Consider the following 26740-nt stretch of genomic DNA (forward strand, 5'->3'; position numbering starts at 1 on the left):
ATTGTCCAAAACGCAGAAATACACACAAGTGTACTTCTTGAGACAGGTTCTAATCCAATGGACCTTATTGTGGGCCTAACATTTTCTCTCTTAGGAAATAGGAAAACCGTTAAAAACTTCTGGACTTCTGGTGTGGTGGTGTTGCATTCGTAAAAGGACAAAAAGATGGATGCCGGTATCTGACTTAAGTTAGCTGATTTCTTTACTAGTTAGTTGGACACGAGTTGTATTGCCTACTCTCACACAACACGTGAGAGTTGTAACCCTCACGTGTTCCACCATCAACTTTCCCTACTTGACAAATTAAACCCTAGACCTGTTTTTTTGGCGATCCACCCCAATCTGATCAAATCAACTATCATAGCAACACACGTGCGAATGACATCCCAATTAGCCATTGCAGCCATACATGGGAAACATCTCCCATGAATGAATGAATGGCAAGGGAGGCACAAATTGGGATCTGCTCCTCACACCGGTTTTACAATCAGAGAAATATTTCTGTAAATAATAATATGTAAGTACCAAAGATGTTTCTAATGTATTACATGCTGTGAGACTGGTGTGAGGAACACTGTGAGAAATAGATCCAGACATGAAATTCTCAATGTATATCTGCAGTGGACAGTTGGGAGCATTTTATTGGTAGTGTATATATATATATATATATATATATATATATATATATATATTTGAATGTTGTGTTTTACTAAATTGTCATAGTTTCTAGTTTATATAAGTCATTTTTAATTTACTTTTTTAATAATATATAATATTTTAATGATTTTTATTTCAATTTATTTATACTATTCAATATTTAATTATAATCCAAATTCAATTCAAATCTAATATAAATCCAATGGATAATGTCAGATTCAAATTCAAATATTGGACCTATCTATACCCATCCAATTCCATCGACTTGCAGCTCTAATATGTATTTCTTGATTTTTTTTTTCTTTCAGGTCATTAAAGCTAAAATACAAATCAGCCGATTGCAATTTTCCTGTCTGAATAAAAAAACTTTTGTTTCTACTATTCTTTTGAATCTGGAATCCAACCCAACAGCTAATCCTGATTGGGCTAGAGAATGAGGCAACTAAAAACTAGCATTTTTCTGATTGCCACCTAAGCTGCCAGCTGGCTAGATCCATCATCCATGGCTTTCTACAAACTTGTGAACGTGAGAACGTGATTATTGGGGAAGAGGGAAGTGGCCTGATATTAACTGTCCGTTCATGAAAGCATGGACGAGGGCTGTTTGGTAAATTTGTCTCATCATATGCTATCTGTCCTTCCAATCCAAAGTCTTAACTCCCACTCTCCCAGTACAGCGGAAGACGGAAACAACCTCATAAATCATCCTCGTCTTCTGTATAAATTCTTCAACTACAACTTCCTCTCCAACTCACTAGCCAAGTTCCTCACCAAACAAACCATCTCTCTCTCTCTCTCTCTCTCTCTCTCTCTCTCTCTCTCTCAAGCTGAACATAATGCAAGGAGGTCAAATGGTGATCGAAGAACCAGTTCGACTCGCTTCAGTTCTTACATCTACTATACCTGTAACACCTCTCTCTCTCTCTCTCTCTCTCTCTCTCTCTCTCTCTCTCGCTAGAATGAATCCATTGCTACAAGATCTTTACGTACGTAACATGAAGAACATATGCATTTAAATTTCCGTTCTGCTGAACTTTCTACTCGTTTTTAGTTTTATTCTGTTGCTGTGTTTCTTTTGAGCTCTTATTAGTTTGTTTTCGTCCTGAAACATTATAGATTATTTAACCTGTTCTGTTACAGTGTTCCAGTGATATTCATCGTTATTGTACAGATTTGCAGATGAATTTTACTGTTATATTGTCTTCTTTGTTCTTATTTAGTTTTTGTTTGGTTTTAATTATATAAGCTATTTTATCCGGATTTTTTCTTAAGATTTTTAGTATTGATCATCAATTCATCATTGTGGGATGAATTTGTCAAGCCCGTCTTGTTTTGTTGTTCAGATTCTCTTCATTTAATTTTTAGAACTTGGGCTTTGTTTCGTAAGTTCTACCCTGACAGACTTCTCTGATAAATTATGATGAATATGACGGTTTCCTTAGTTGGATGAGGTTATGGATACAGCTTTATTCCTACCTATCTTCATTATTGACTCTGAGCTCTCTTGCTTATCTCCCCCAGCCTACCACGCGAAAGATTCATTGCATTTTTTTCCTCTGCAGTAGTATGTTGCTTTTGATGTTCTGCTTTGCTGTTTTTTTTTTTTCCCCTAATATCCATCTGAAGGCACTTTTTCTTGTTTGCTTCAATAATTGGAAGTGTTCCTGTAATTGTATTTCATGGTAGTGTAATATAATTCTTTTTTATGGTAATGCTTTATTTAAAACAAAGCTTTTTGCTTATGTTTTATGTGAAATCTGCAGAGCTACATCCCATCACTAACCAAAATAGTTGGAACCCTTGGACCAAAGTCACGCTCTGTTGAGGTGATTGAAGCATGCCTAGAAGCAGGAATGTCAGGTGATTTTAATGGATACTTCTCATCAGTATACATTTCCTAGTTGTGATGTAACCCTGTTCTGATGCCCACAATACATTCTTTATTTTCTGATAGTTGCACGGTTCGATTTCTCTGGGTCGAGTGCAGAGTACCACCAGGAAACTCTTGATAATTTGAGGAAAGCTGTGAAGAATGTTAAAAGGCTATGTGCTGTAAGTTGTCTTTCTTCTCAATCTTTATCTACCATTTCATAAAGTTCCAATATAATAAAAGTCTAGGCAATAGATTTTGTGTTTAACTTTGTGCAGCAGCGCAAACACATGTTCATGTGCATACAGATAATACTAATTCTTTTCTGCATAAACAATCCCTTTTCAAACATTAGAATACGGTCCCTACTTTCAAATGAGGTGTTTTATTGAGAATCCTGTCTACTTAGAATTTTATTTAAAGAGTATGAAGCCTTTTCGGTAATTATTGAGTTCTTGTAAAGATTTTGATTCATCTTGGGGATCTGTAAAAGGGATTAGTATTAAGATAAAAATATAAGTTGTCAGAAGAGAACTGAAAATAATAAACAAAATGAATAAATAATGATGTTCCATGTCATGAAAGAATTACTTGGATTTTCTTTACATTTTGAATTCTGCATTTTCTGCTTTGTTTTCTTCTTTTGCCTATACATGCCGGATTTAAAAAGTGCATTATATAAGAATTATATTTTTATGTACAACTAATCACAAGGCTATTAGAAGAGTATGTATTAGCATTCTTACATATGAAGCTTTTTATGCTTATTAAGAAAGTAAGAATGGTGCAATATAATTTTTCCATTCATAATAAGAAAAGAAGCTAGGCAACCAAGGCTTGATTGGCCTCTCTCTCCATAACAGATTACTTCTCTATATCCAAAAAAAGAAAAAAAATGCGTAATTTCACTGAGCTTGTACAATCTTTCCAAAAGAAAATAGCTTCATAGATCTCCACTATAGCTATGTTCTTGGAATAAATTACAACCAATCTAGGGGGTTCATATTGGATGGTACTGGATGCCCTCTTAATGTGAATTTCTTCTTGAGAAGGTAGAATAGATTTATCTTTTATCAACCAACATAGGCAATAAGGGGATGCTCAAATAACATATTCTTGTACTTTTTCTGGATTTACCCCTTGTTTCTGTTCTATCACTATAAGGAAATTTTGGCCAAAACTGAGATTTATATCTTGAGATTGCATTTCATGCCGCTTCATAGTCCAAAAGAGACAATTTTATAATGTATTTTGGTTTTTTGGTTAGTGAATAACTAGATGCGATATTTTGTTCTATTTCAAAAAGTTTGGGAGGGGAGAGAGGGAGGCCTCATGCATTTCTATCTTCTCATCCTTGTTATGTTTGGAAAATTTTGGGTAAGATTATATAGGTGATTCCTTTTGAGTGATGCTCTGGTTCAGGATTGACCTGGAGTAAAGCTTCAGGAGTGCTATTTTATTAATTCTTTAATGCTTTTTCACACTTACACCTATGAAATTTGGTAGAACATGAATTTTCTTTTTGGTAAGGGTAGAACATGCTTTTTCTAGGCATACATGCCTGATGCCTGCATTTAATTTAGTTCATTATTACCAGGTTATGCTAGATACTGCAGGGCCAGAGCTTCAAGTTTGCAATACGACTGGTAATCCAATTGAGCTGAAGGCTGAAGATCATGTTACTATTACTGCAGATGTTTCTAAGGAACCATCAGCTAAGGTCTTAACTGTCAATTATGCTGGACTTGCTGAGGTGTGTATCTGAGTCTGCTAGTAACTTTTCGTTTTGTCATTGGAATTTTTTATATTTTTATAAAAGGTTGCATCTGGTTTATTAGTCCATGCCTTTTTTCTTTATAAATATTATATTTTTTTTCTTTTGTGGGACTACAGGATGTTAAAAAGGGTGACACTATCTTTCTCGGGCAATATCTTTTCACAGGAAGTGAAACAACCTCTGTGTGGCTTGAGGTGAAAATTTTAGTGAACGCATTCTCCATTGCTTGTTATGAGAAGAATCTGGACGGCCTGAATATGAATCTTAAACTAATATGCTAGTTTTTTATATGCTTTTGCAGGTAGTGGAGACAAAGGGTTCAGATGTCATTTGTTTGGTGAAGAATAGTGCTACTCTTGCAGGATTTATTTTTACCATGCATGTCTCCCAAGTCCATATCAAATTACCTACTTTGACTGAAATTGATAAACAAGTAAGATTTTAATCATTCTATCACTGCCATAAAATGTTATTATGCTTTCCTTATTTCAATACCTTATGCTCACTTAGTTATCTATTTTGTGGAGTTAGATATGTAGTGTGTTGAAGATTAATCAGTTTTATGATGTTTTTTATGAGTAGATGTTTTATGTTAGTTGTTAGATAGGAGGTGGGGAACACAATAGTTATGTGATTCCAAATTTTATTATGTTTTTGTGTCTTATATATGCTGTTTTATGTCTTGCTGCCCTATAAGGGCATAGTTGTTTTTGTACTGCTCTATTATTTTTAGTATAAAATTATAAATAATAAGTGAAGGGGGCGGCCAGATTATTGCTCTCCTTTCTTTTCAACTTCTCTTCTTCTCTTCTTCTCCTTCTCTCTTCCTTCTTTCTTCAAGAAATTCCATTTATTTCATATTTTTTAATTCAGCAAGCTTTCTACTTGGTATCAGAGCAGCAGCTAGGAAAGCATTCTCATGCAGCCCTAGATTAGCCAACTGCATGAAGTATTAAAGGGCTGATCGATCTGCTGTAGATTGCCCAATTCTTGGATTTTTTGGTGGGATCTAGTCATCAGGAAGGTGATCTACTGTTTGGCATCAAAATCATGAAGAACTGGAGTACAAGGAAGAGTCCTGGAAAAGTTGGACTCTTTGTTTTTTATATGATCTTAGGCAGCCAGGTATTGTTAGCCTTCTTTTGATTTTCTGAAGAGTGCGGTTTGGTTTCTAGATTTTTTTGAGCCTCCTGGAGTGATCGATTCTCTCTTCTCTTTGTTGGGAGACATGGGGAGGAGAAAGATTTCTCTCCAACTAGGGTTTTCTTCTTCTGGAAGGGTTTGTTTCTGTGTGTGTGATATTGAATTATTTTTGGAAGGTTTCCAATCTATTTTTTTCTTACTGTTGAACTGTTTGAAGTAAGATGGAGAGTTGGAATACCGAGATGAAATCTACCAGTACTGTGGGACTAGGTGTTAGAGGTAGTAGTGATATTTTTGGGTCTGGGATTATTACTACAGTAAAACTTGATGGTACAAGTTATTTGGAGTGAGCACAATCAGCTAAGATGGCTATTGGTGCCCGTAGAAAATTAGGGTATCTCACTGAGGAGGAGAAGAAACCTGATATAAACTCTTCCTGATGGGTGCAGGAGAATTACATGGTAACGTCCTGGCTGTGTAATTCTATGTTACCTCATATTGCAAAAAAATTCCTATGGGCTAATACTGCTAAGGAGATTTGGGATGGAGTGACTGAAACCTACTCTCAGAAACAAAATGAAGCCAGAGCCTATTAGTTAAGGAATCAAGTGATAAGTATGAAACAGGGAGAAAAACCTCTTGTTGTGTATTTCTCCATGCTGAAATCCCTATGGCAAGAAATAGATCACTTAGAAACTATGGTATGGGAAAGTGTAAATGATGTAGCAACCTATCACAGACTGGTAGAGAGGAACAAGATTTTTGAGTTCTTGGCAGGGCTGAACCCTAAATTCGACATTGCTAGGCAGCAGATTCTTTCTAGGGAGGGTGTGACACTCTCTCAAGCCTATGCCTTTGTCTCTGGAGAGGAGAGTGGGAGGAATGTAATGTTGAGACAACTTGGGATTGACCAGTCGGCTATGGTTAGTACAACAAAACCTAAGCCGAATGGAGACAGAGAGAGTAGTGAGACTAGAAGGGAAGATAAGAAGAACTTGGTGTGTGATTATTGTAAGAAGCCTAAGCATACCAAGGACACTTGCTGGAAGCTTCATCCAAATCTTATTCCTGCCCAAATAATGAACAAGAAGGGAAATGTAAATGTAGCCACTGCAGGAGACTCTTTGGCCCCTCTTTCTCAAACTGATTGGGAATCCATTGCGGTAGTAGTAGTGAAGACAGAACTGGAGAGGTTTGGACAGATTATAAGTAAGAAAGGTTCACCTAGCACTAGCCTTCCAGATGGACAACAGAATGTAGGAGCCAACTATACCTCTTCCTTTGCACATACATGTATTTCATATGCAACTGCAAATCTTGCATCCACTTCAGGTAAGGAGGGACCTCCTTGGATTATAGAATCAAGAGCATCTGAGAACATGACCAATGCCCCTACCCTTTTCAGTTCCTATCAGTTGTGCTCTGGTAGAGACAGAGTCTCTACAGCAGATGGTTCACATATTCCCATTGCTGGGAAAGGGACAGTTAGGGTGACCAAAGACATAACTCTGTCTTTTGTTTTACATGTCCCTAGACTTTATACCAACCTACTGTTTGTTAGTTCTTTGACAAAGAATTTGAATTGTTTCGTGACCTTTCTTCTTGGTAATTGTGTTTTGCAAGATCTGGAGTCAAAGAAGATAATTGGGAGTGGTCGTGAGGTGAATGGAGTCTACCTTTTGGATGAGATTCCGAGACATCAGGGCCATCATGTTAGCAGCAGCAATAGTAGTGGGTCAGAGTCAGTGAACCAGATTATGCTCTAGCACAATCGCTTGGGACACCTTTCTTTTAGTTCTTTGAAATGTCTTTTCCCAAAGTTGTTTGAGTCTGTTCAATTATCTACTTTAGAGTGTGAGAGTTGTCAGTTAGGAAAGCATTGTAGACAGTCTTTTAAACCAATTAATAAAAGAAGTATTTTTGCTTTTAATATTGTTCACACTAATGTATGGGGGACATATCATATCCCTTCCATGGGAGGATTCCATTACTTTCTCTTGTTTGTGGATGACTATACATGATATTCTTGGATATATTTGATGAGATCACGTGATGAAGTTCCTAACTTGATATGACAGTTCCAACAGATGGTTCTCACACAATTTGGAGTGAGAACTAAGTTTTTTAGATCAGATAATGCCAAAGAGTACTTTGAGAAGGACTCGATCACGTTATCTCCTAGAACATGGGGTAATTCATCAGAGCAATTGTGCATATACACCACAACAGAATGGAGTTGTTGAGAGAAAAAATAGACACGTTGTGGAGGTGGCAAGGAGTCTTATGGTGTGTGCTTCAGTTCCTATGCAGTTCTAGGGAGATGCGGTTCTTAAAACCGTGCATTTGATTAACCGTGTTCCTTCACGGACTTTGGTGTTTAAGGTGCCATTTAGTCTGCTTTTTCCAGATGGGGAGATATTTCATATACCTCTGAGGGTTTTTGGGTGTGTTTCCTTTGTTCATATTCTTGGCTCTCATCGCAAGTAATTGGATCCTAAGGCCAAGAAATGTGTTTTTCTTGGGTATGCTCAGAACCAAAAGGGGTATTGCTATTATGACTCAGTGTCAATGAGCAAATTTGTCACAATGGATGTTACCTTCTTTGAATCCACCTTCTTCTTCTCGAGTGGTTCTCCTTGGGGGGAGAGTTTTGGGGAGGAGAACTCACAATCTGTTCCTCTTCCTATTTCTTTGGCACCTTCATCAGTTCAGCCAACACCTTCATCAGTTCAGCCAACACCTCCATCAGTTCAGCCAACACCTGCACCTCTAGTTTCATTACCTGAGCCACTATAGGCAGCCTCATAGAAATATCAGCGCCGGCAGATGATGGTTGACTCCACACATCCTCAACCCATGCCACTCTCTATCAGTCCTTTTGAAACTCCAAATTCGGCAGACACAGTTGTAGGTATTACTCTTGAGCCTGAGTCAGTTATGTTTTCTAATGATAATGTTCCTATCTCTAACACCATTGTTGCAGCTGATCCCACTAACCTTGATCTTTCCATTGCACTTCGTAAGGGGAAGAGAAAGTGTACAACCCATTGCATTTCACACCATCTTTCCTACAATGCCTTATCACCCTCCTACCATGCTTTTCTTTTTTCCCTGGATTTTGTGTCTATACCCAAAAATGTTACTGAGGCTCTCTCCAAACCTGAGTGGAAAACAACCATGCAAAGATGATATGGATGCTTTGGTTAAAAACCAAACATGGGAAATAGTTGATCTCCCCCAGACTAGGAGACAATCAGACCTATGGTGTTGATTATCTGGAAACCTTTGCACCAATAGTTAAGATGCGTTCAGTTCGTATCCTTTTATCTCTAGCAGCCACCTATTCATGGCCCTTGTTCCAGCTTGATGTTAAAAATGCCTTCCTCAATGGTGATTTACAGGAGGAGGTATATATGGACATTCCAACAAGCTTTTATGAGAATGTTGGTAAGGGAAAGGTGTGCAGACTCAGAAAATCTCTATATGGATTGAAACAGTCACCTAGGGCTTGGTTTGACAAGTTCACAGGAGCACTCATCCGTTTTGAATACACACAGATACAGTCTGATCACATTCTCTTTGTGAAGAGGAGAGATGCTCTGGTGTCAATTCTGATTGTGTATGTGGATGATATAGCGGTGACAGGAAATGATCTGGAGGAGATTGATGATCTCAAAAAACCATTGCAACAAGAATTTGAGATCAAAGATCTTGGTGAGCTCAAATACTTCTTGGGAATTGAAGTTGCAAGGTCCAAGCATGGGATCTTCATCTCACTGAGGAAGTATGTACTTGACTTATTGTGGGAGACTAGGAAGCTGGGGACCAAACCAGCAGACACTCCTATTGATCCAACTCATAGAATTAATGGTGTGGATGGTGAGTTGGTAAAGGATGCAGGGAGATATCAAAGAATGGTGGGCCGACTGTTGTATTTGTGTATGACACGACTAAATATTTCTTATGCTGTCAGTGGTGAGTCAGTACATGTATGCACCTCGGGTTCAACACTGGGAAGCTATTGAGAGGATACTTGCATATCTGAAGAAGCACCCTAGCAGAGGCATTCTTTTCTCAAATCATGAGAATCTAAAGCTAGAGTCCTATACAGATGCAGATTGGGCAGGATGCTTAGATGACAGGAGGTCTACATTAAGAGTGTGTACCTTTGTAGGTGGAAACTTGATCTCCTGGAAGAGTAAGAAGCAAGCGATTGTGGCAAGGTCAAGTGTAGAGGCTGAGTATAGATCCATGGCTCATGATGTCTCAGAACTTCTTTGGGTTATATCTCTCTTGAGTGAGATTGGGTTGAAAGCAGAGGAACCTATGATGTTATACTGTGACAATCAGGCTGCAATCAATATTGCCCACAATCCAATTCAGCATGATAGGACAAAACACATTGAAGTTGATAGACACTTTACAAGAGAAAGGGTAACAACCGGAGAAGTCTGTTTGCATTATGTCTCTTCAAAGTTGCAGCTAGCTGATGTTCTCACTAAAGGGGTGGCAAAGAACAAGCTTGAACATGATCTACGCAAGTTGGGAATGTGTGACATTTACTCCCAACTTGAGGGGGAGTGTTGAAGATTAATCAGTTTTATGATGTTTTTTATGAGTAGATGTTTTATGTTAGTTGTTAGATAGAAGGTGGGGACCACAGTAGTTATGTGAGTCCAAATTTTATTATGTTTTTGTGTCTTATATATGCTGTTTTATGTCTTGCCGCCCTATAAGGGCATATTTGTCTTTGTACTGCTCTATTATTTTTAGTATAAATAATAAGTGAAGGGGGCAGCCAGATTATTGCTCTCCTTTCTTTTCAACTTCTCTTCTTCTCTTCTTCTCCTTCTCTCTTCCTTCTTTCTTCAAGAAACTCCTTTTATTTTATATTTTTTAATTCAGCAAGCTTTCTACTTAGTGGTTTCTCTAGTTCTTAATACTAAATTAAGGTTTTTAATATTTCCTTTAACTAGTTAACATCTATAAGTGAATTGAAGAAGCAAAATCTATACCTGTTTCAGGATATCTCTATGTTGTTCATATACAGTATCTATCTTCTCCTTTCAGTTGACTTGTAGGTTAAACAACTAGAAATCAAGGTCTGAGTGCTTTGAAAACTCGGCAACAATGGAGAATTGTAAGGCTATTAACAGATTCAATGAGAAAATTTCAATGTACATGGATCAGAATGAACGTCACATAAAAAGAGAGAGAAAAAAGAGAAATGAAATGGAGAAAATTCTCAAACAATGTGGACTTAAACTTCTTTGCTTACTTCAAAGATTAAGCTGTGATAATCCTTGATACATGTGAACTTAGGGATATAAGGATAGTCAAAAACATCATTATCTGGATGAGGAATGGGATGTTGGTCCTTAGAAGCTTCATCATTATCCTCAGGAATCTTGATCTTTGGTGGGTAACTTGAGCGGTTGAACCCTTCATTCAGTTGAGTCCAAAGATCAAGAAATGGCCTTACTGATAATCTATATTGGGTGGTCTGTGCCCGTAGGTAACTTGAACCCTTCGTTCAGTTGAATCCAAAGATCAAGAAAGGCCCTCACTGATTCACTTGCCAGAGAAGTTCCTCAGGCAGAATATTTATTGGGTGATCTGTGCCCCTAGGTTAATGGTTGTTTAATGTTTCCCTTCAGAGTTAGATACAGGAGAGAGTAGTAGTGGAGCTACTTACCTTGCTATATTCCTATCTTTATTCTTTTCTACTAGAACTTCTGATTAGTTACCAATCACAAAAGGATAAAAAAAAATCCCAGAAGCATGTATCACATTTCGACGTCTCCCAGCACTTTTTAAATATTACAAATAGTTCATGCCTTTCTTTGAGATATTTCTTTGTTTCTACATGTAGAGTTGTTTCCATGAAAACCTACTTGTGGAGATTAGCAGTTGATTTTTGTATGTGTGTGTGTGTGTGTGTGTGTGTGTGTGTGTGTGTGTGTGTGTGTGTGTGTGCATGCTGTTTTCCAAATCATTTAGGACAATAAAGTTAGTGGATGAAAGTTGCTAGCCAAGAGTGCTCTATGATAAGGTTTCTGGATATGAAGTGTATTTTTGATAGTAATTCATTAAGAACGGGCCAGGAAATGGCCGAGCCAAGGTCATATATGTATTGAAGGGTTTTAAGTTTTCAAAGATCATTTTCCTAGATCCACTTTTAGCTAAGGATGCTTTAGGCATTATTTGCTATGATACCTGGATACTTGCACATGGCTAGCATAATGGTGTTGGAGACAATACATGCCCAATATGACACCAGATAATGCACAGACACTTATAGTATTGACACTTCTGAAATACGTAAAATGGTATATTTTAACAAATCCTACTATAAAAAAAAATTATGTTAAAATTTAATTAAATTTATTAAGACATAAGCCTTGAGAATTGGCACTTAGTTTCAAAATCCAAATATAGAAGCATTATATAGTTATGTTATACGGGATACTCATACCATAATCCATATCCAGTTTTAGGATAGAAAATTCCAGTGAAGTTTGAATCCTACTTGACGTAGTCCTGTTGTGAGTTGAAGTTTGAGCTTATAATACTACTTTATTCTCTATACTTCTGTTTAAAGAAAGCACTAAATTATCTGATGTAGCTGGATTGTTTACTACACTGTAGTATTTTGACATTCTTTAATCTACCAACTCCCATTTTGATTTGACTTTGGTTGCTGCATGAAGATTTTTCTCTTGGTTGATAATTTGGAAATGTCATTCTAGTGCCTAATGATGCTTTACCCATTTCTTTTATTTGGAATTCTAACAGGTGATATCTACCTGGGGTTCTCGTAACAATGTTGATTTCATTTCCCTTTCATATACCCACCATGTAGAAGATGTGCGAGAGGTAGGTATTTTTGGGCATCTAAATCACATTGTAATTACCATATAGAGTATATACGTAGTTATGTACTTTATTATATAACTTTATTGTTTTGATTGATATCATTGAACTATGTCCTTTAACAGAAGATTTTGCAAACTGAAATCCTCCTGTCAATACTAAAAAGGAGAATATGTAAGCTGTTGCTTCATTAGAGAAGTGGTATCTTTAGTCACACTTTTACCATGTCTTGGTTATTATACTACGGTACATGTCTATCTGTTTTGCATTGACATAATCCTTTTTTTCAGTAAATATCATATTTGAACTATATATAAAGAAGAAAAGGAACATTTGTACAGGATGTATACAAGAACAAAAGAAGCAACTTTTCTTTTTCTTGCAAGAGGGAATGGAGCTGCATGGCTCAGAAAACACATGGACCTCTCCATCCTACAACTGCACAAAGAAGCCCCTACCTGTATAGGTTAACAAAATGAGCTGAACAATACATGAAGCCATAATTCTTACCCCCTCATTACCAACAAAAGTAACAACAGGACCATGATCCAGGTATTGCCTTATTAACACCATATAAAACTAAAAGCAAAAGAACCAGTCTACAAAAAACCAAAAATCGATTCTCAGTGTCATACAAACTTCCCTAGATGGAAAGGAACAAAATAATAGATACTCTTTCTATCTGTTGCAAGAATTCCATTAAATATTAGCATGTAGTATGCAAAAAGTGAAGGAAAACACACAATTTCCTCCATTTTTTTTAAATGAGTTCTGTCCATATCTCATCTCTTTCTGCCCTTGCTCCCGATCCACAATGGATGAACTTATACCTTGAAAATTGTGTGAAGCAGCATTAAGAGTCCTTGGAAGGTTATTCAACCCAACTCCTTCCAAATACCCGTAGTAAACAGGGTTATTTTCCATAAATTTCTACCTTAAATCTTAAGGAGAATAGATGAACATACTGCATTAACTCATTAATTTGAAGTAGAATCCTACAACTAACTTCATAAAAGAAAAGGAAAATAAGTGATTCGCATCATCCTCTGTTTCTTCACATTTCTTGCCAACTTGATATTTCTCTCCTTGTGATGTCTTGTATTAAGGTCTGGCCAATGGTCACTATTTAAGTGAATGCTTTCACTCACGGAGGAACTGAATTACCTAAAATCTTTATCAAGCCCACCATAGGCTTAGTCAACCCTCTTTTTTTATTATGTAAAAATGAGATAGTAGGCCTCTTGTCTCAATCCCCTAGAGCATGGAAAGAATTCCTCTGAGACATGTTGATCAAAATGGAGAATGAAGTTTCAGATATATAGGTTCTACTTCTACCAATCCATTCCATGTTCTCATGAAACACATTTCCTCCATCACCTATAATGAGAATATCTGTTATACATGATCATACACATTTTCAAAGTCATTTTTTTTTATCATCCCTACCTCTTTCTTCCTTAGCTTGTTCTTGATAAATTCAATTACAATTAAGAACCCATCAAGTATTTGCATTGTTTCTGTAAATCTGCCAATATTCTAAGTATGAGGTCTTACTGGATATCAAAGTATGTGAAATTCATGGTCAGTTACAGTTGGGCAGCTCCTGAACATGTCTTGGATTTCCTTAGGCAATGGCATGGTAGGGATTTGGTCCAGAGAGGAAAAGCCTACTGGTGCACACTGGCCCATGTGGTGCTATGGGGAATGTCGAAAGAAGAAACCAAGAGAATTTTTGAAAACAAGAAAAGAACCAACCATTGAAGATCTCATATCCTACATAACCTTTTTTATGTAACCTTTGGATGACAGGCTCTGAGATCTTTAAAGGGGTTACCCTTTCAGACTTACAGATGAATTTGGTGGACCTTTCCCTGGAATCCAGCTGTTGTTCAGGCTCCCCCAGGGAGGGAGGAGGTGGATATAAGATTATGCAAGTGCAGTAGGTAATCCAGGGGAAGCTGGGACTGGAGGTGTGGTCAGAGAGGAAGATGGAAATATTCAGTGGCCCATTAGGGGTTGTGGACTCTACACCACTAAGGCCTGTTAAGGCAGAGATTGTGGCTGCCTTAACAGGCCTTAGTATTGCTAAGATTTTTGGACTTTCCCTCTTAACCATGGAAGGAGATTCTGCAAACACCATAAAATGGCTATGGGAGGACAGTGGCCCTTGGCGTCTAATACATTACCCAGTTGAAGCTAGAGATATTATGGCTCAGATGATTGTAAGGATTAGATGGATCCCTAGGGAACTAAACTCTGTGGGCTATGGTCTAGAAAAATCTGGGATTCATAGGGATTCCCTGTAGTGACTGCATGTTACCCTTGTAATTCCATTGGCAAGTTTTTGTTATGTTTCTTCAAAAAAAATTGTGAAATTCACTTCCTTGAGGAGCAAGTCTACAAGCTTCATTTCTGTTCCCAAATTAATCATAACTGTTGTAAGTATAGGACAAGACCTGATCAAGTGACAACAAAGAGGAAAAGTTCTTGAGCACCACAATCAAGCAAAACACAAAAACTTCAGTCTTTTCTTAATAATTGGCTCAATTTAAAGTGTGATTCCATATTTATGAATCACATGGGAAACATTCCTTAATGCCCAAAATAATCAAGCTTAGAAAACAAATCACGTTGTAATTCTTAATCAACTCCTAGAAGAACTAAAATTTGACCTTTTTGACAGACTACAGTTTTTTTCCTGAATTTATAAAAAAGGCAATATCTAACACCAATAACTTTTAAAAGAAGTTCTAAAATAAAGTAAGTGCTAATTAAATTTTATAAAATTAAATAGTTTCATCAGACACTTGTCAACTATCCATACTTGACTTTTCAAGGATTGGGAAGTGATAATTGTGAAAAACACATGAGACATTGAAAAAGACAGAAAGTAATCTTACTAGATGGGATAGATTCAATCCAATTCTTTTCTGACTTTGTCATGCCAAAATTTGTATGTATCTGCATCATATGGAACATTCTTGAATGTGTCTCATAATGTCTTTAGGTTTCTCATTCTGTTCATTAAAACTGAGATTCTGTTCTAGAATTTCTTCTGCAGAATCCTAAACTTGTTCTAGCGAGTCTTCAATTTATTCATCCATTGACATTTCATGTCTCAATCACCAGCTTGTAAAGAATCATAGGATGTTATTAAACAACGTCTCAGTCTTTCCTTGCTTCCTAATAATTGACATGCCTATTAAAATGAAAACTCCAAACCACCTTAGTAGCAATAAATTCGTAGCAATGTTGCACTGGTGCGCCCTGTTAACCTTCAAATGCCAATGGAAATGAAGCCTCCAAATTACCTTTCTAGCAATAAACTCATAATAATTTTGCGGTGATGCACCCTTGTCAACCTTTAAATTGTAAATTGAAGGAAAGATGTTATTGCAAAGGTCTTTTGCAACTGGTCATTTCTACTGGAGTAACAAATATTATTCCCAATTTTTCTTTTCATTGCAAGGAGTTTATTGTACTACATGATATATTGCATAGTCCAGGATAGCAATAAACAGGGAAAAAAATAAGACTTGAATTAATCTTACATTTAATTGGTTTTCTGCAGCTCAAAGCTTTTCTTCAAGCACAGAATCTTAATGAGACTCTAATCTTTGCCAAAATTGAAAATGTGGAGGTGAGAAGTTTTATTTGAAATGGAAATTTTGTTAATTGAATATCTGCCAATTTACAATTATATTGCTTATTTGTTTAATTTGATTCATTGAAAGTTTCAAGGTTATGATATTTGTCAATATAAGATGAGTCAGGTATCTACTTTAATTGATCTATCATTTTACCAGGGTCTGAAGCATTTTGATGACATCCTCCAAGAAGCAGATGGTATCATACTTTCTCGTGGGAATTTAGGAATAGACCTACCACCAGAAAAGGTTAGATGGTTCAGTTGTCCTTTAATCATTAATCCATCAGGTTGGCTTATATTCTTAGAGACTTATTACACGTAACTGTTGGTAAGCTATAGTTTAGAAATCTATCATTATTATTATTTCTATTATCATCATTGTCATTGTGCGTTCAACTTGTAATGGAGATAATTGTATGAGAAAAGGTATGAAAGATAAGAAAATGAAATGAAGATACCAAGCAAAAAACAAATAGGAAGGGGGTGTTAGATCAGGGTTGTTCTACATTAAACAACAAAGCCATAAAAAGGTTGGTGAAACTGAGTAAGCAAATATAACTTTTTTATGGGTGGGGACAATGAAGCTCAAGAGTTGCAGAGATGAATGGAAGTTAATTTCCACCAATATAGGGGGGATGGAGGGATTTTGTTCATCACCACTCATATGGACGTGAAAGGCACGTGTGGTACAGGTTCATCATGACATAAACATCTTTCATTCTCAACACATGGCTACCATGCATAGATTGTATAATTCCAAAACAGAACCATATAATATCAAACAAATAAGGTTAAAAGATATAAAATAGCACTGTAAAAGACAACTTTTCGATTCAAAGAACCATAACCTATTCACTATGATAAGGCTTCAAAGAGTAGTCTCCATCCATCATGGTATAATTTGCAGGAGATTCTTCTTATTCCTTCTCTCTCAATCTCTGTGAGTAACACAATAGCATCATTCTCTCTATGGGAAAACAGGGGCTGTGCCTTTATTTTATTTTTATTATTTTTTCTCTACAATCAATCTTCCATATATTTCTAATATAACAAAAACAAGGACTCCAGACTTCTATGTTTTTTTCCATTTTTCATTGAAATTAACATAGCATACTTACATGCATAAATATACTTCAGTCATTCATAGTCACATGCATAGACTCCTTGATACCTCTGTCTCACTCAACAACAAGGGTTCCATACCTTTTCTTTATTTTCACTCTCCAATTTGTACATATTAGGAACAAAATCTTGGGCTGGCAAGCATGAGAATACAGGATTGAATCTGAGAGCAGCCACTCCATGAAAAAAATAAAAAGCTAAGTATAGGTTTTATTTAAATCCATTTTTCCATATTGACCCCACACTCTCCAATGAAATTGAATGAAAATTTAAAGAGGTAGGGTTAATTTAGTAACTTAAATATTAAAGAGTAGGTTAGCCTATCAAGAGACAAGAAACATGGGAATTAATTGTTGGATAAAAAACACAAAAGCAAAAATCCGTTGGGTTTTAACCTTAGATAAAAAAAAAAAACAAAAGACAAAGATTCAAAAGAAAGCCACCATTCCAATTGAATAGCCCTCTCATATATCTTATGCATATGGATTTTTTATGTAGTTTCTTTTTTTTTTTTTTTGATGCAAGACTTGTTATGAAGTTAAAATCAAGAATTCATATACCATCTTAATTTAATTACAAGAATCACAAGTATAAAATTGAGAAAGATAAAGTATGAGTTCTCTAATTTTCTTATTTATAATTGTCTAGTTTACTTAATAATTTTATGTGCTTTCAATTTTTCCTTCTGAAATTATATTTTTATATGCTTCTTTTGTACTGCATCTAGATTTTTTGTTTTAAGATATACAATCATTGAGGACAATTGAAAATCTCAAAGAACCATTCAACCTAAAAGCTTAAGCTGTTAGGTGAGGTCCTTGAATAGGTTGATATTCTCTAGCACGCCCCCTCACACGAAAGTTCATTGGGCTTGAAGTGTGAACAAGCACAAGCCCACCCATACCTTGTGCTGAAACTTAATTAATTACAATGGGGGTAATGAAGATCGAACACTAAGACCACTTGGTCAAAGTGGCTCTGATACCATCTCAAAGAACCATTCAACCTAAAAGCTTAAGCTGTTATGTGAGGTCCTTGAATATGTTGATATTCTCTAACAGAAAAAAGACATTTATTAATTTTTGCTGAAGTAGTGTGATTAATGTATTAAGCTTTTCCCTTATATTTGTATTTTGAAGATTTAAAATTTTTTTGGTTACTTTTAGTCAAATCATTTAATGTATGAAAATATTTTTGATACAAGTTATTGAATGACCCCACTGGAAAAAATTCCTGGCTATGTCATTGATTAAATTATGTAGTTAAAAATATTTTATAAAGGAAAATAAGAAAGGAGTTATCTATAATGATAAACTTAAAAAAACAATGGGTTTAAAGAGAAAACATTTATATTAAAACAAATTATTTTGATGATATCTGTTAAAACAAATTTTAACAAAACAAAATTTGTTGAAAACAATATAAAAATAGGGTAAATTACAGATTACCACCTTGTACTTTGGGGGTAGTGACACTTAGCTCCCTGAACTTTCATTTGCGACAAAGACCCCCTTGAAATTTCAAAATCCAACATTTCCCCCCTCCCTGTTAATTGGATTGACATAGAATGCTAATTTACTGAAATGCCCTTTTGAGATTCATATTGGCGAAAGGATATCATTTCAGAATAATGAAAATGGGTAAGGAAAAGCAGATGATCTCACCCTTGTCAACAATGTGTTGATGACTAAACTCATCTGTGCTTAGCTTAATTGACTGTGAGAAAGAAGAAGAAAGAAACATACATAAAGAGTATAAGTATGTAAGGGAAAGAGAAAAATGGTCCAACAAATTAAGGAAAGGGTGGTTTGGGGATTTAGAAATGTTTAACAAGCACATGACAGTCAAATGAGAATCTTTTTTCGAAGTTAATTGATGGAATGCTAATGGAAGAGGCAAAGTGTTGGAATCTGAATGTTCAGGGGGTCTTTGTCGCAAATCAAAGTTGAGGGGGCTAAGTGTCACTAGACACTACCCCCAATGTACAAGGTGATAATCCGTCATTTACCCTAAAAATATTAATGCACTACAGAATATGCCTAGATACATACCTGTAATATTTCATGTTGATACACCCATATAACTAGAAATATTTTGTGGAAGCATTTGAAAAACATTTACTTTTAAACCATGCTTCTTAAACCTTTTAAGAAATGTTCATTGATACATGATACTCTTATTAGTAAACTATCCATCTGGGTTGCTTTTAAACACACAATAGTTTTGACTCAACACTTTGGAGAAAGGACATTGCACTTTGGTGGACTCTTCTTTGAGTTATATGAAATATAAAATATTTGGCACCCATTCTAAGATTAGGAAAAGAATTGAACATCTGTACTATTTTATAAATTTATATAAGTTGATTATAAATACTTTTAATTGTTGTTATATTTTAACTGATTTATGATTCTAAATTTAATTTGCAACTGATAACAAGATCAAAGAAACCCAGAAAAGAAAGATGAAATAGAATTTATTAATTGAAAGCAAAGATAGCTGGATTATCTAAAAGAGAGGAAAAATATAAATGAAGAGCCAAAAATAAACCCTTAGGTTGAACCTATTAGCTCCAAATACACCCATAATGCACATTAATCAGCAGGGATAAGCGCCAGTATAACATTATTAATCCTATCTCACTTCTAGACGATTTATTGGTTATTCCATTGGCTGTTCTCCTAATCAAGATAAGATGTTTCCTCTAGTCCAGTGATCTGGCCTCTCTAGTATAATGCTTATAACTATAGAGTAACCTAGCATATATCAAGCACAACGCCCTTAACAGAGATAAATAATCAGCATATACAGTCACCAAGACCAATCAAGTTGGAAAACACCTAGATGATCTCACTCCAATGGCTCTTGGTGTGTCCTCTTATTCATCAATTTGAGTGTTGTTTATAAGTATCTATTCTACAAAATAAAATGAAACTATATTTGTTGAGTTTTGTAATCTTAAACTTTTGCAGACCAACACTTGTACTTGTGTCAGATTCCACAACTGACTCCCACTTCCATGCAACATAGCTACAAAAAAACCTTTGTAATATAAAAAATTAAGGAGTTTCTTTGTATTTAGAAGTATTCATGATTGAATAATTTGAGTGGAATGATTTCCAATAATATATTAATAACTATGCTGACTATAATTGATCATGAATATTTGCTTAGAATGCTTTTTCTTAACATTCTAAACTTTAGCCATTTCTTTGAAACATTGCACCATTCTTATGCTTGTGCAAACGTATGTTCTACTTTTGTAGGTCTTCTTATTTCAGAAGTCCGCTGTTTACAGGTGCAACATGGCTGGAAAGCCTGCCATAATTACTAGAGTGGTGGACAGTATGGTTGACAATCTACGGCCAACTCGTGCAGAAGCAACTGATGTTGCAAATGCTGTCCTTGATGGTTCATAACTAATTACATTTGAATGTTATAAAGTTTATGTTACTTCATTCAGATTTTCTCTCTAATTTTAGCTATCTACTTCAGGAACGGATGGTATTTTATTAGGTGCAGAGACACTTCGAGGCCTTTATCCTGTTGACTCAATAAGAACTGTTGGGAGAATTTGTGCCGAAGTAAGTAAATGCACCTAATAGTGTGGGAGTTAATTCTACATGATGCATTGGTAACTGGTAAGGATAACCTCCCTTTTTGGAGATTCCCGTGGAAAATGTAATAACAACAACAGCACCAGAAGCAACAACAATGAAAAGACAATACCAATAATGATAAAAATAGTCTTGGGGTCCAAGTAAGGTGAGAGGAAAAAGGACTCCCAGCAGATAAGTAAGGCGAGAGATTCAAGTGCTCTTCTTATCTTCCCCTTATGAAGGATAAAAGGAAGACCAAAATCATCATAATAAATAAATAAGCAATGGAATAATAATGAGATTAGGAATAATCAAATAGGTCTTGGGTTTCACTACCTAAGTTTTGAAGAAACCCCTATTAGTGACATGCTATCAGTAATCTGCTCCGTCGTCCTCTGCCTAGGGTTGAAATGTATAACTAGTAGGGAAAAAGGCACAAGGAGATTAGTATGTTAATAATGCACTGGAAGAGAATTGAAATCATAAAGTCCTTTTATCAAACATGTCTAATGTTACACATTATGCCCTTTAAAGAATTGAATTGCCCTAGAAAATCATCTACAGTTTCTATAAGTGACTTGGTTCAGATTGTCAAGTAGTGGGCCATAGTAATGAACTCACTCAGATCAATGGACAAATCAAGACTACAAAAAATTCTATTGATGACTGAAGAAAAGGATGGCCTAATTACTTGACTTATGAATGGTAAGTATTCAGAACCACCTGAAAAATGTTTTTACAAATAAAGTTAGGAAAATCAGAGTCATGGTAAGAGGTACTTGGAGTGAAAACTTCAAATTCCCTTAGAGGCATTCTCATTAATAGTCTTTTTTCTTCAATCAACAAAAAGAAATTATATGTACTAATGTAACAGAAAGAGAAAATAAGGCGGTGTTTGATTGCTTCATTTGTACTGGTGTAAATTCATGGGGGTGCAAATAGGCTGTGTAAAATCTGGTTTACTTTTGCTTCAGATTTGACCTTGTTTTGTCTGTTTGTCAAAAGTAAAATAGGATGTAAAATGGTTTGGTCCCACCTTATATACAAGAAAACAGAGGTAGGAAGAGGATTCTTTGTTTGGCAGTGAGGTAGGAAGCAAGAAGCTAGTGCCCACTTTCTATAAGAGATAATTGATGAAGGTGGTGAAAACTTTGCATCTGTTTTTGAGATGCAAAATTTACACTGCTAGTGACTGCAAATTAGACAAAAAAAGTACAAATTTTGTATCAGGTAGGAGTGCAAACCATAGTTACAAACAAGCATGGCCTAAATTACAAGCCTCTGTGAACAACTAAGGATAAACCCGATACTAATGAAGTGATATTATATTCAATACCTCCCAGTAATCTGGTTCTTACAACATTTGCCATGTGAAGCCTGTGGAGAATGCTTACCAGGTTTACGTCACATGATATGATTATTGAAGTACAAGACAAAGCATACAAGTATGCAACTAACTCCAACAGAGACCATTTTGTAGGCTGAAAGCGTCTACAACCAGGATCTTCAGTACAGGAGAATAATCAAACATGTTGGCGAGCCAATGTCACATGCAGAATCTGTTGCTTCATCGGCGGTATCTAAAGTTATATATTATTTTTATTATTTCAGTTTTCAACTTGCCCTGTACTGCATAAATGATGGCTCTCACTGTACTTCAAAGGTGCGTGCTGCAAGTAAAGTAAAGGCAGCAGTAATTGTTGTGTTTACATCATCTGGGAGAGCAGCAAGGTGCTTTTTCTGCATGCCTACAGTCCACAAAGTAATTTTTACTTGGCAAGTAAAAATCTCGAGGTCCTTAACTTCGTAATTTTTTATAGGTTGGTCGCCAAATATAGGCCTTCTGTGCCCGTTTTTGCTATAGTAATACCACGTCTTAAGACAAATTCATTGAAGTGGAGTTTCACTGGAACCTTACAGGTATCAATATCTGTCTCAGTCAAGTTAGCACTGCACTAGTTATGACGGATCATTGGATTATTTAGATACCTCAATATTTGCTACCAGTGTGAAAATTCATAAACTTATTGTTGTTTCATATGGCATTATCTTGTAGTGAAATCCTCTGTTCTTGTTATGCAGGCTAGGCAGAGCCTTGCTGTGAGAGGGGTGTATCCTATTCTGGCCAGTCCTAACATGGTAAGTTATTTTCTTTGACTGTTTGATTATTTGATTGTTAAGGGAGTAGATATTCCTTTGCAGGCATTGAAATGCCTTTTTCCCTAATTGCTATGGAATATTGAATCCCACCTTGCAATGAAGCTATTGATCTTAAGTTCCTTTCTTTAAGAATCAAAAACAAAAAAAAAGTAAATTATCAATTTTCTCCCCTACCAACTCTACTGAACCAACTTGGCATTCAAACATACAGCTGCCAAACTGGGGTTGGTCAGTGCCCAATAGAATAGCCTTTTTAAGAAAATTAATAGCTGGATTCAGCTGTAGCTGGTCCTGGTTTGGAAAACCAGAGCTTATCCCATTAATTATTACCATTAAAATTGCTATTATATTCAAGATGTATGTATACAAGTAATAGTGATAGGGTTTGTCCCTCCAGACCTGGGCATGATCCTCAGTGAGCATACATTAAACAGTGAAACCTCAGGCTCAGCCCAAAAAGCGTGCCTAAAAATGTATGCTACTATTGCGGACAAAGGGACAACCCCAAGTATGACAAAAGATGGGTTAGAAGAATCAGACCCTTTGTATAATTCGTTCCACTGTACTATTCTTGAAAGGCAGCAACTTTCGTATGAACAACTGAATTTCTAAATTCCAAATAACATCAGGAACTGCTAATTGCTAATTGCAAGAAATACCTCAATTGGAGTAAAATCTGGAATATGTTGAAAGGGACAGGTCAAACTAAAATTGCCTGCCCCACTGATTTCAGGGGATGACATTAGCTGATGGTAGATACTCTAGAACCAGTGGTAGTTGATTTCAGGATTCTCTTACCCCAAGTGTCATTGAAGATTGTTCTGAACCCAATGATCAGTGCAAGGGAGCTAATTCACTGTTTATCTTCTTATATGCCAGGTTGCTTCAGGTTTCTCCAGTGAACAGTCTGGGTTGAAACTTGCCTTTGAGCATGGTAAATCGGTGGGATTGCTGAAGCCCAATGATCGGGTTGTTGTCTTCCAGAAGATTGGGGACTCATCTGTTGTCAAGATTGTTGAGCTTCAAGATTACCTATGAAAAGGCACCCATCATTTAATTTTTCTTAATCCAACATTTCGGGTAGGACGTACCCTATTTCCAATACTAGGGATTACAACACCAACATTGCTATTACATTAATTCTGCTATAATGTTTTCTTCTTCATGTTAATTTAATTAATCCTATCCAGCTTTCCTCTGAAATATCTTTAACCACCATACCTGAATAATTTATTTATTTATTTTTGTTGGCATCTATGCAATGGGGGAGGCCTATCTATTTGCACACGTGCACTCTTGAATTTCACGGCATATTTTCCACCTCAAAATGGTTTCTAGGAAAATATGAAAAAGGATTATTGGTTCCAATTTGTGAGAACAATCTCATCTTTGTTGCTTCAAAGCAACCGGTCCTTGGTTTAGCTCAGAATCCTGGGATCTTGAGCCAAGCCCAAAATTTTCAACCCAATATGATTTTGCGTTACAGAATTTTACTGGGGTGGAGTGAATATTATTCCCTTATGAAAAATCACGTAGAATAAGCATATAAGAAAAACTTCTTGTCTTCATGGTTATCCATAGTAGCCCCTTGCCATATGGTAATAGTCCAATTTGAAGAAAAAAAAAAAAAAACTATTAGAGAACATATATAGCATATCTTGTTGAGATACATGACTGGATATGAAATATGGGCTGTTTGGGATCGATGCCATTTTCTCAAAAAATACACCACATCGGAAATCCGTTTTTTTAGAAAATGCATGCTGTTTGGTAAGATGTTTTTTCAAAAACATTTTCTCATCACACCTTGAAAATCGGAAAAAGTATAGTCTGAGAAAATACTATTTTTGGTATTTTTTTCTCTTGTTTCTAACAATAGTGTACTGATGTGACATTGAAAAACGATTATGTGCAGCACAGTAATGGTACCAAATAGAAAGCCTGAGAAAAACATTTTTAAAAAACAGCCTGTTTGCAGCATCATTTTCTGAGAGAACACCTGTCAAGAACCGGCATCAATCCTAAACACCATCTAGATCTTCTGAAAGCAAACACCACTTGGATATTCTGAAAACAAGATGTGTGATAGTTGCTGGTTCATCTGGTAACAGTCCAGAGACCAACCCACCTGTTTATTTTTAATTTAGCGGACCAGTAACTGTTATACATCTTTGTTTCCAGAAAATTCTGTTCACAATGATAAAGATGCAGCTAATTCAGGAGATTTCAATGCCAAATGGGCAGTTCTCTGGTAGTTCAGTTATCCAAGCAAGGATTAATCGGACGCGATGACTGTTCAGTGGGCTTAAGGCAGTGAATTAAAAGGTGCGCCTGGGCATGTGCCTTGCTCAGGTCCTAGGTGCACGCCTGGTGTGCCTAGGCGTGCACCTGATGCATCTTGTGCCCCAGCCCAGGCATTTTAAAATTGTGTTTTTTGCCTTTTTTTTTTTTTTAAGTCGAACAGTTGGGCCGAGGGCTCCGCCCTCGGACCCCTGACCATGCCTCTCGAGGCAAGCCTGAGCAAATCTATGTTAGGGTTTGAAATTCTTATTTTTCACATGAAAAATAATAATTTTATAACTTTAATTGTCTTTTAAGAATATATTTTATTGGAATGAATGAATGAACATTAGCAAATAGGGGATTCTCGGAGCTCCGATTAGCAAAGACTCGTAGAATCAAGAACACAATATGTTTTAGTGTTTTACATCACATTAGCTACTTGAAGCAATACAATCAAGGAAAAAAGAGATTATGGATTTTACATGCTTGAAAATGCTTTATATGTTTGCTTTTATTTTAAATTTTCATTTGAATACACTATATTTATGTATTTTAATTTTAAATAATTGAGCAACTCATAAAATCAAAAATACAATATGTTTTAGTGTTTTACATCACATAACTACTTGAAGCAATGCAATTAAGAAAAAAAGAGATTGTGGGTTTTACATGCTTGAAAATGTTTTATATGTTTGCTTTTATTTTTAAATTTTCATTTGAATATGATATATTTATATATTTTAATTTTAGATAATTGGTTTTTTAAAACATTTATTTTAAAATTTATATTTATATTTTTTATTAACATTATGTTTAATATTTTTTGAATTTTTAATTTTTTTTGGTTTTTTTTTTGAATTTTCTGATATTTTTTTTATTTTTTAGCTTTTTCTTTAGTTTTGCCCCTTTCTTAAAAAGGTGCATGCCTCGCCTTGCTTGCGCCTCAGGCACAAATTGGTCCTTGCTCCTTTTTTGTGCCTTACACTTTTAAAAATCTGGCTTAAGGTTCCACACCAGTAATAAAATACATGAGACCCAGTTATCCATACAAGGCTGTACTCTTTAAAGATTGCAGACTGCAGTAACATAAAAAAAAGCACCTTAATCAGGCCTATTTGCTTTTAGAAATACATATAGAGCAAAGCAGCAATGTGAGTTATGATTTGCCCCGAATTGTCTTAGCGAATAATCTTAGGCCCGATACAAAATCTAATTCAGGCCTTTCTCCTTGCTTCTGACCTAGGTAATTAGGCCTGACTGAATTTTCTTGAAGGGAAAAACAACATTCTTTTATGTATCTACGGAATTATATACATCACGGTTTGCCTTAATGTCGCATTCACTAACCAATGACATTCAGAATCTTCACCAATAAAACTTTGCCCTTCATGATAATTTTACCTGACCACTAATACAACATTTGTATTCCCTGAATCAAAACACACATTGTTTATTTGTTAATCAATCACTAAAAGATGATCTTAAGGTCAAGCACATGTCTCAGTAAAGCAGAATTCACAGATTTTGCAAGTCAAAGTTACGTGCATATTTTTCAGATACGGAGATACCCATGATGTTGCATTTGCAGTAATCGTCAGATTGGGATC

General features: G+C 35.8%; 2 protein-coding genes across 15 annotated transcripts in view; one reads left to right on the forward strand and one right to left on the reverse strand.

Moving 5' to 3' along the window:
* Window positions 1-1197: 1197 nt before the first annotated feature.
* Window positions 1198-24053, forward strand: LOC148845172 (pyruvate kinase 2, cytosolic-like). Of its 2 annotated transcripts, none has more exons than XM_088955024.1 (16): window positions 1198-1562; window positions 2421-2517; window positions 2612-2709; window positions 4125-4280; window positions 4421-4498; window positions 4606-4737; window positions 12243-12323; window positions 15892-15960; window positions 16127-16216; window positions 20358-20502; window positions 20587-20675; window positions 22171-22266; window positions 22354-22421; window positions 22511-22610; window positions 22773-22829; window positions 23730-24053. In XM_088955024.1, the coding sequence occupies exons 1-16, from the start codon at window positions 1494-1496 to the stop codon at window positions 23886-23888; spliced, it is 1584 nt and encodes a 527-aa protein (XP_088811150.1). In that variant the 5' UTR covers window positions 1198-1493; the 3' UTR covers window positions 23889-24053. The 2 variants fall into 2 exon arrangements, with proteins under 2 accessions (XP_088811150.1, XP_088811151.1); XM_088955025.1 differs by having other exon boundaries at window positions 1336-1562; window positions 2645-2709.
* Window positions 24054-26395: 2342 nt separating this feature from the next.
* Window positions 26396-26740, reverse strand: part of EMB2804 (tubulin folding cofactor B) — a 61590-nt gene continuing 61245 nt past the window's right edge. For 4 of the 13 annotated variants that reach the window (XR_016101794.1, XR_016101797.1, XM_088953202.1 and 1 more), the window contains 2 exons: window positions 26679-26739; window positions 26396-26562 (listed from right to left, as the gene is read on the reverse strand). Coding sequence is in view for 7 of the 13 variants with exons in the window: in XM_088953198.1 (XP_088809324.1) it covers window positions 26542-26562; window positions 26679-26739 (82 nt within the window). In the remaining 6 variants the exon portion in view is untranslated. Of the gene's footprint in view, window position 26740 lies in introns of all 13 variants that reach the window. The other 9 variants (XR_016101795.1, XM_088953203.1, XM_088953200.1 and 6 more) reach the window with 4 other exon arrangements.

This window comes from Nelumbo lutea, chromosome 7, assembly GCF_056320005.1.
Source record: "Nelumbo lutea isolate HS-2025 chromosome 7, American lotus-T2T, whole genome shotgun sequence".
Classification (NCBI taxonomy): domain Eukaryota; kingdom Viridiplantae; phylum Streptophyta; class Magnoliopsida; order Proteales; family Nelumbonaceae; genus Nelumbo; species Nelumbo lutea.

Bases quoted from the DNA above. Each gene is read 5' to 3' on its own strand.
- LOC148845172 (XM_088955024.1), top strand. From the start codon at position 1,494: ATGCAAGGAGGTCAAATGGTGATCGAAGAACCAGTTCGACTCGCTTCA. The intron at 4,281-4,420 runs GTGTGTATCTGA...GTGGGACTACAG, and splicing joins ATTATGCTGGACTTGCTGAG to GATGTTAAAAAGGGTGACAC. The intron at 15,961-16,126 runs GTGAGAAGTTTT...TCATTTTACCAG, and splicing joins CCAAAATTGAAAATGTGGAG to GGTCTGAAGCATTTTGATGA.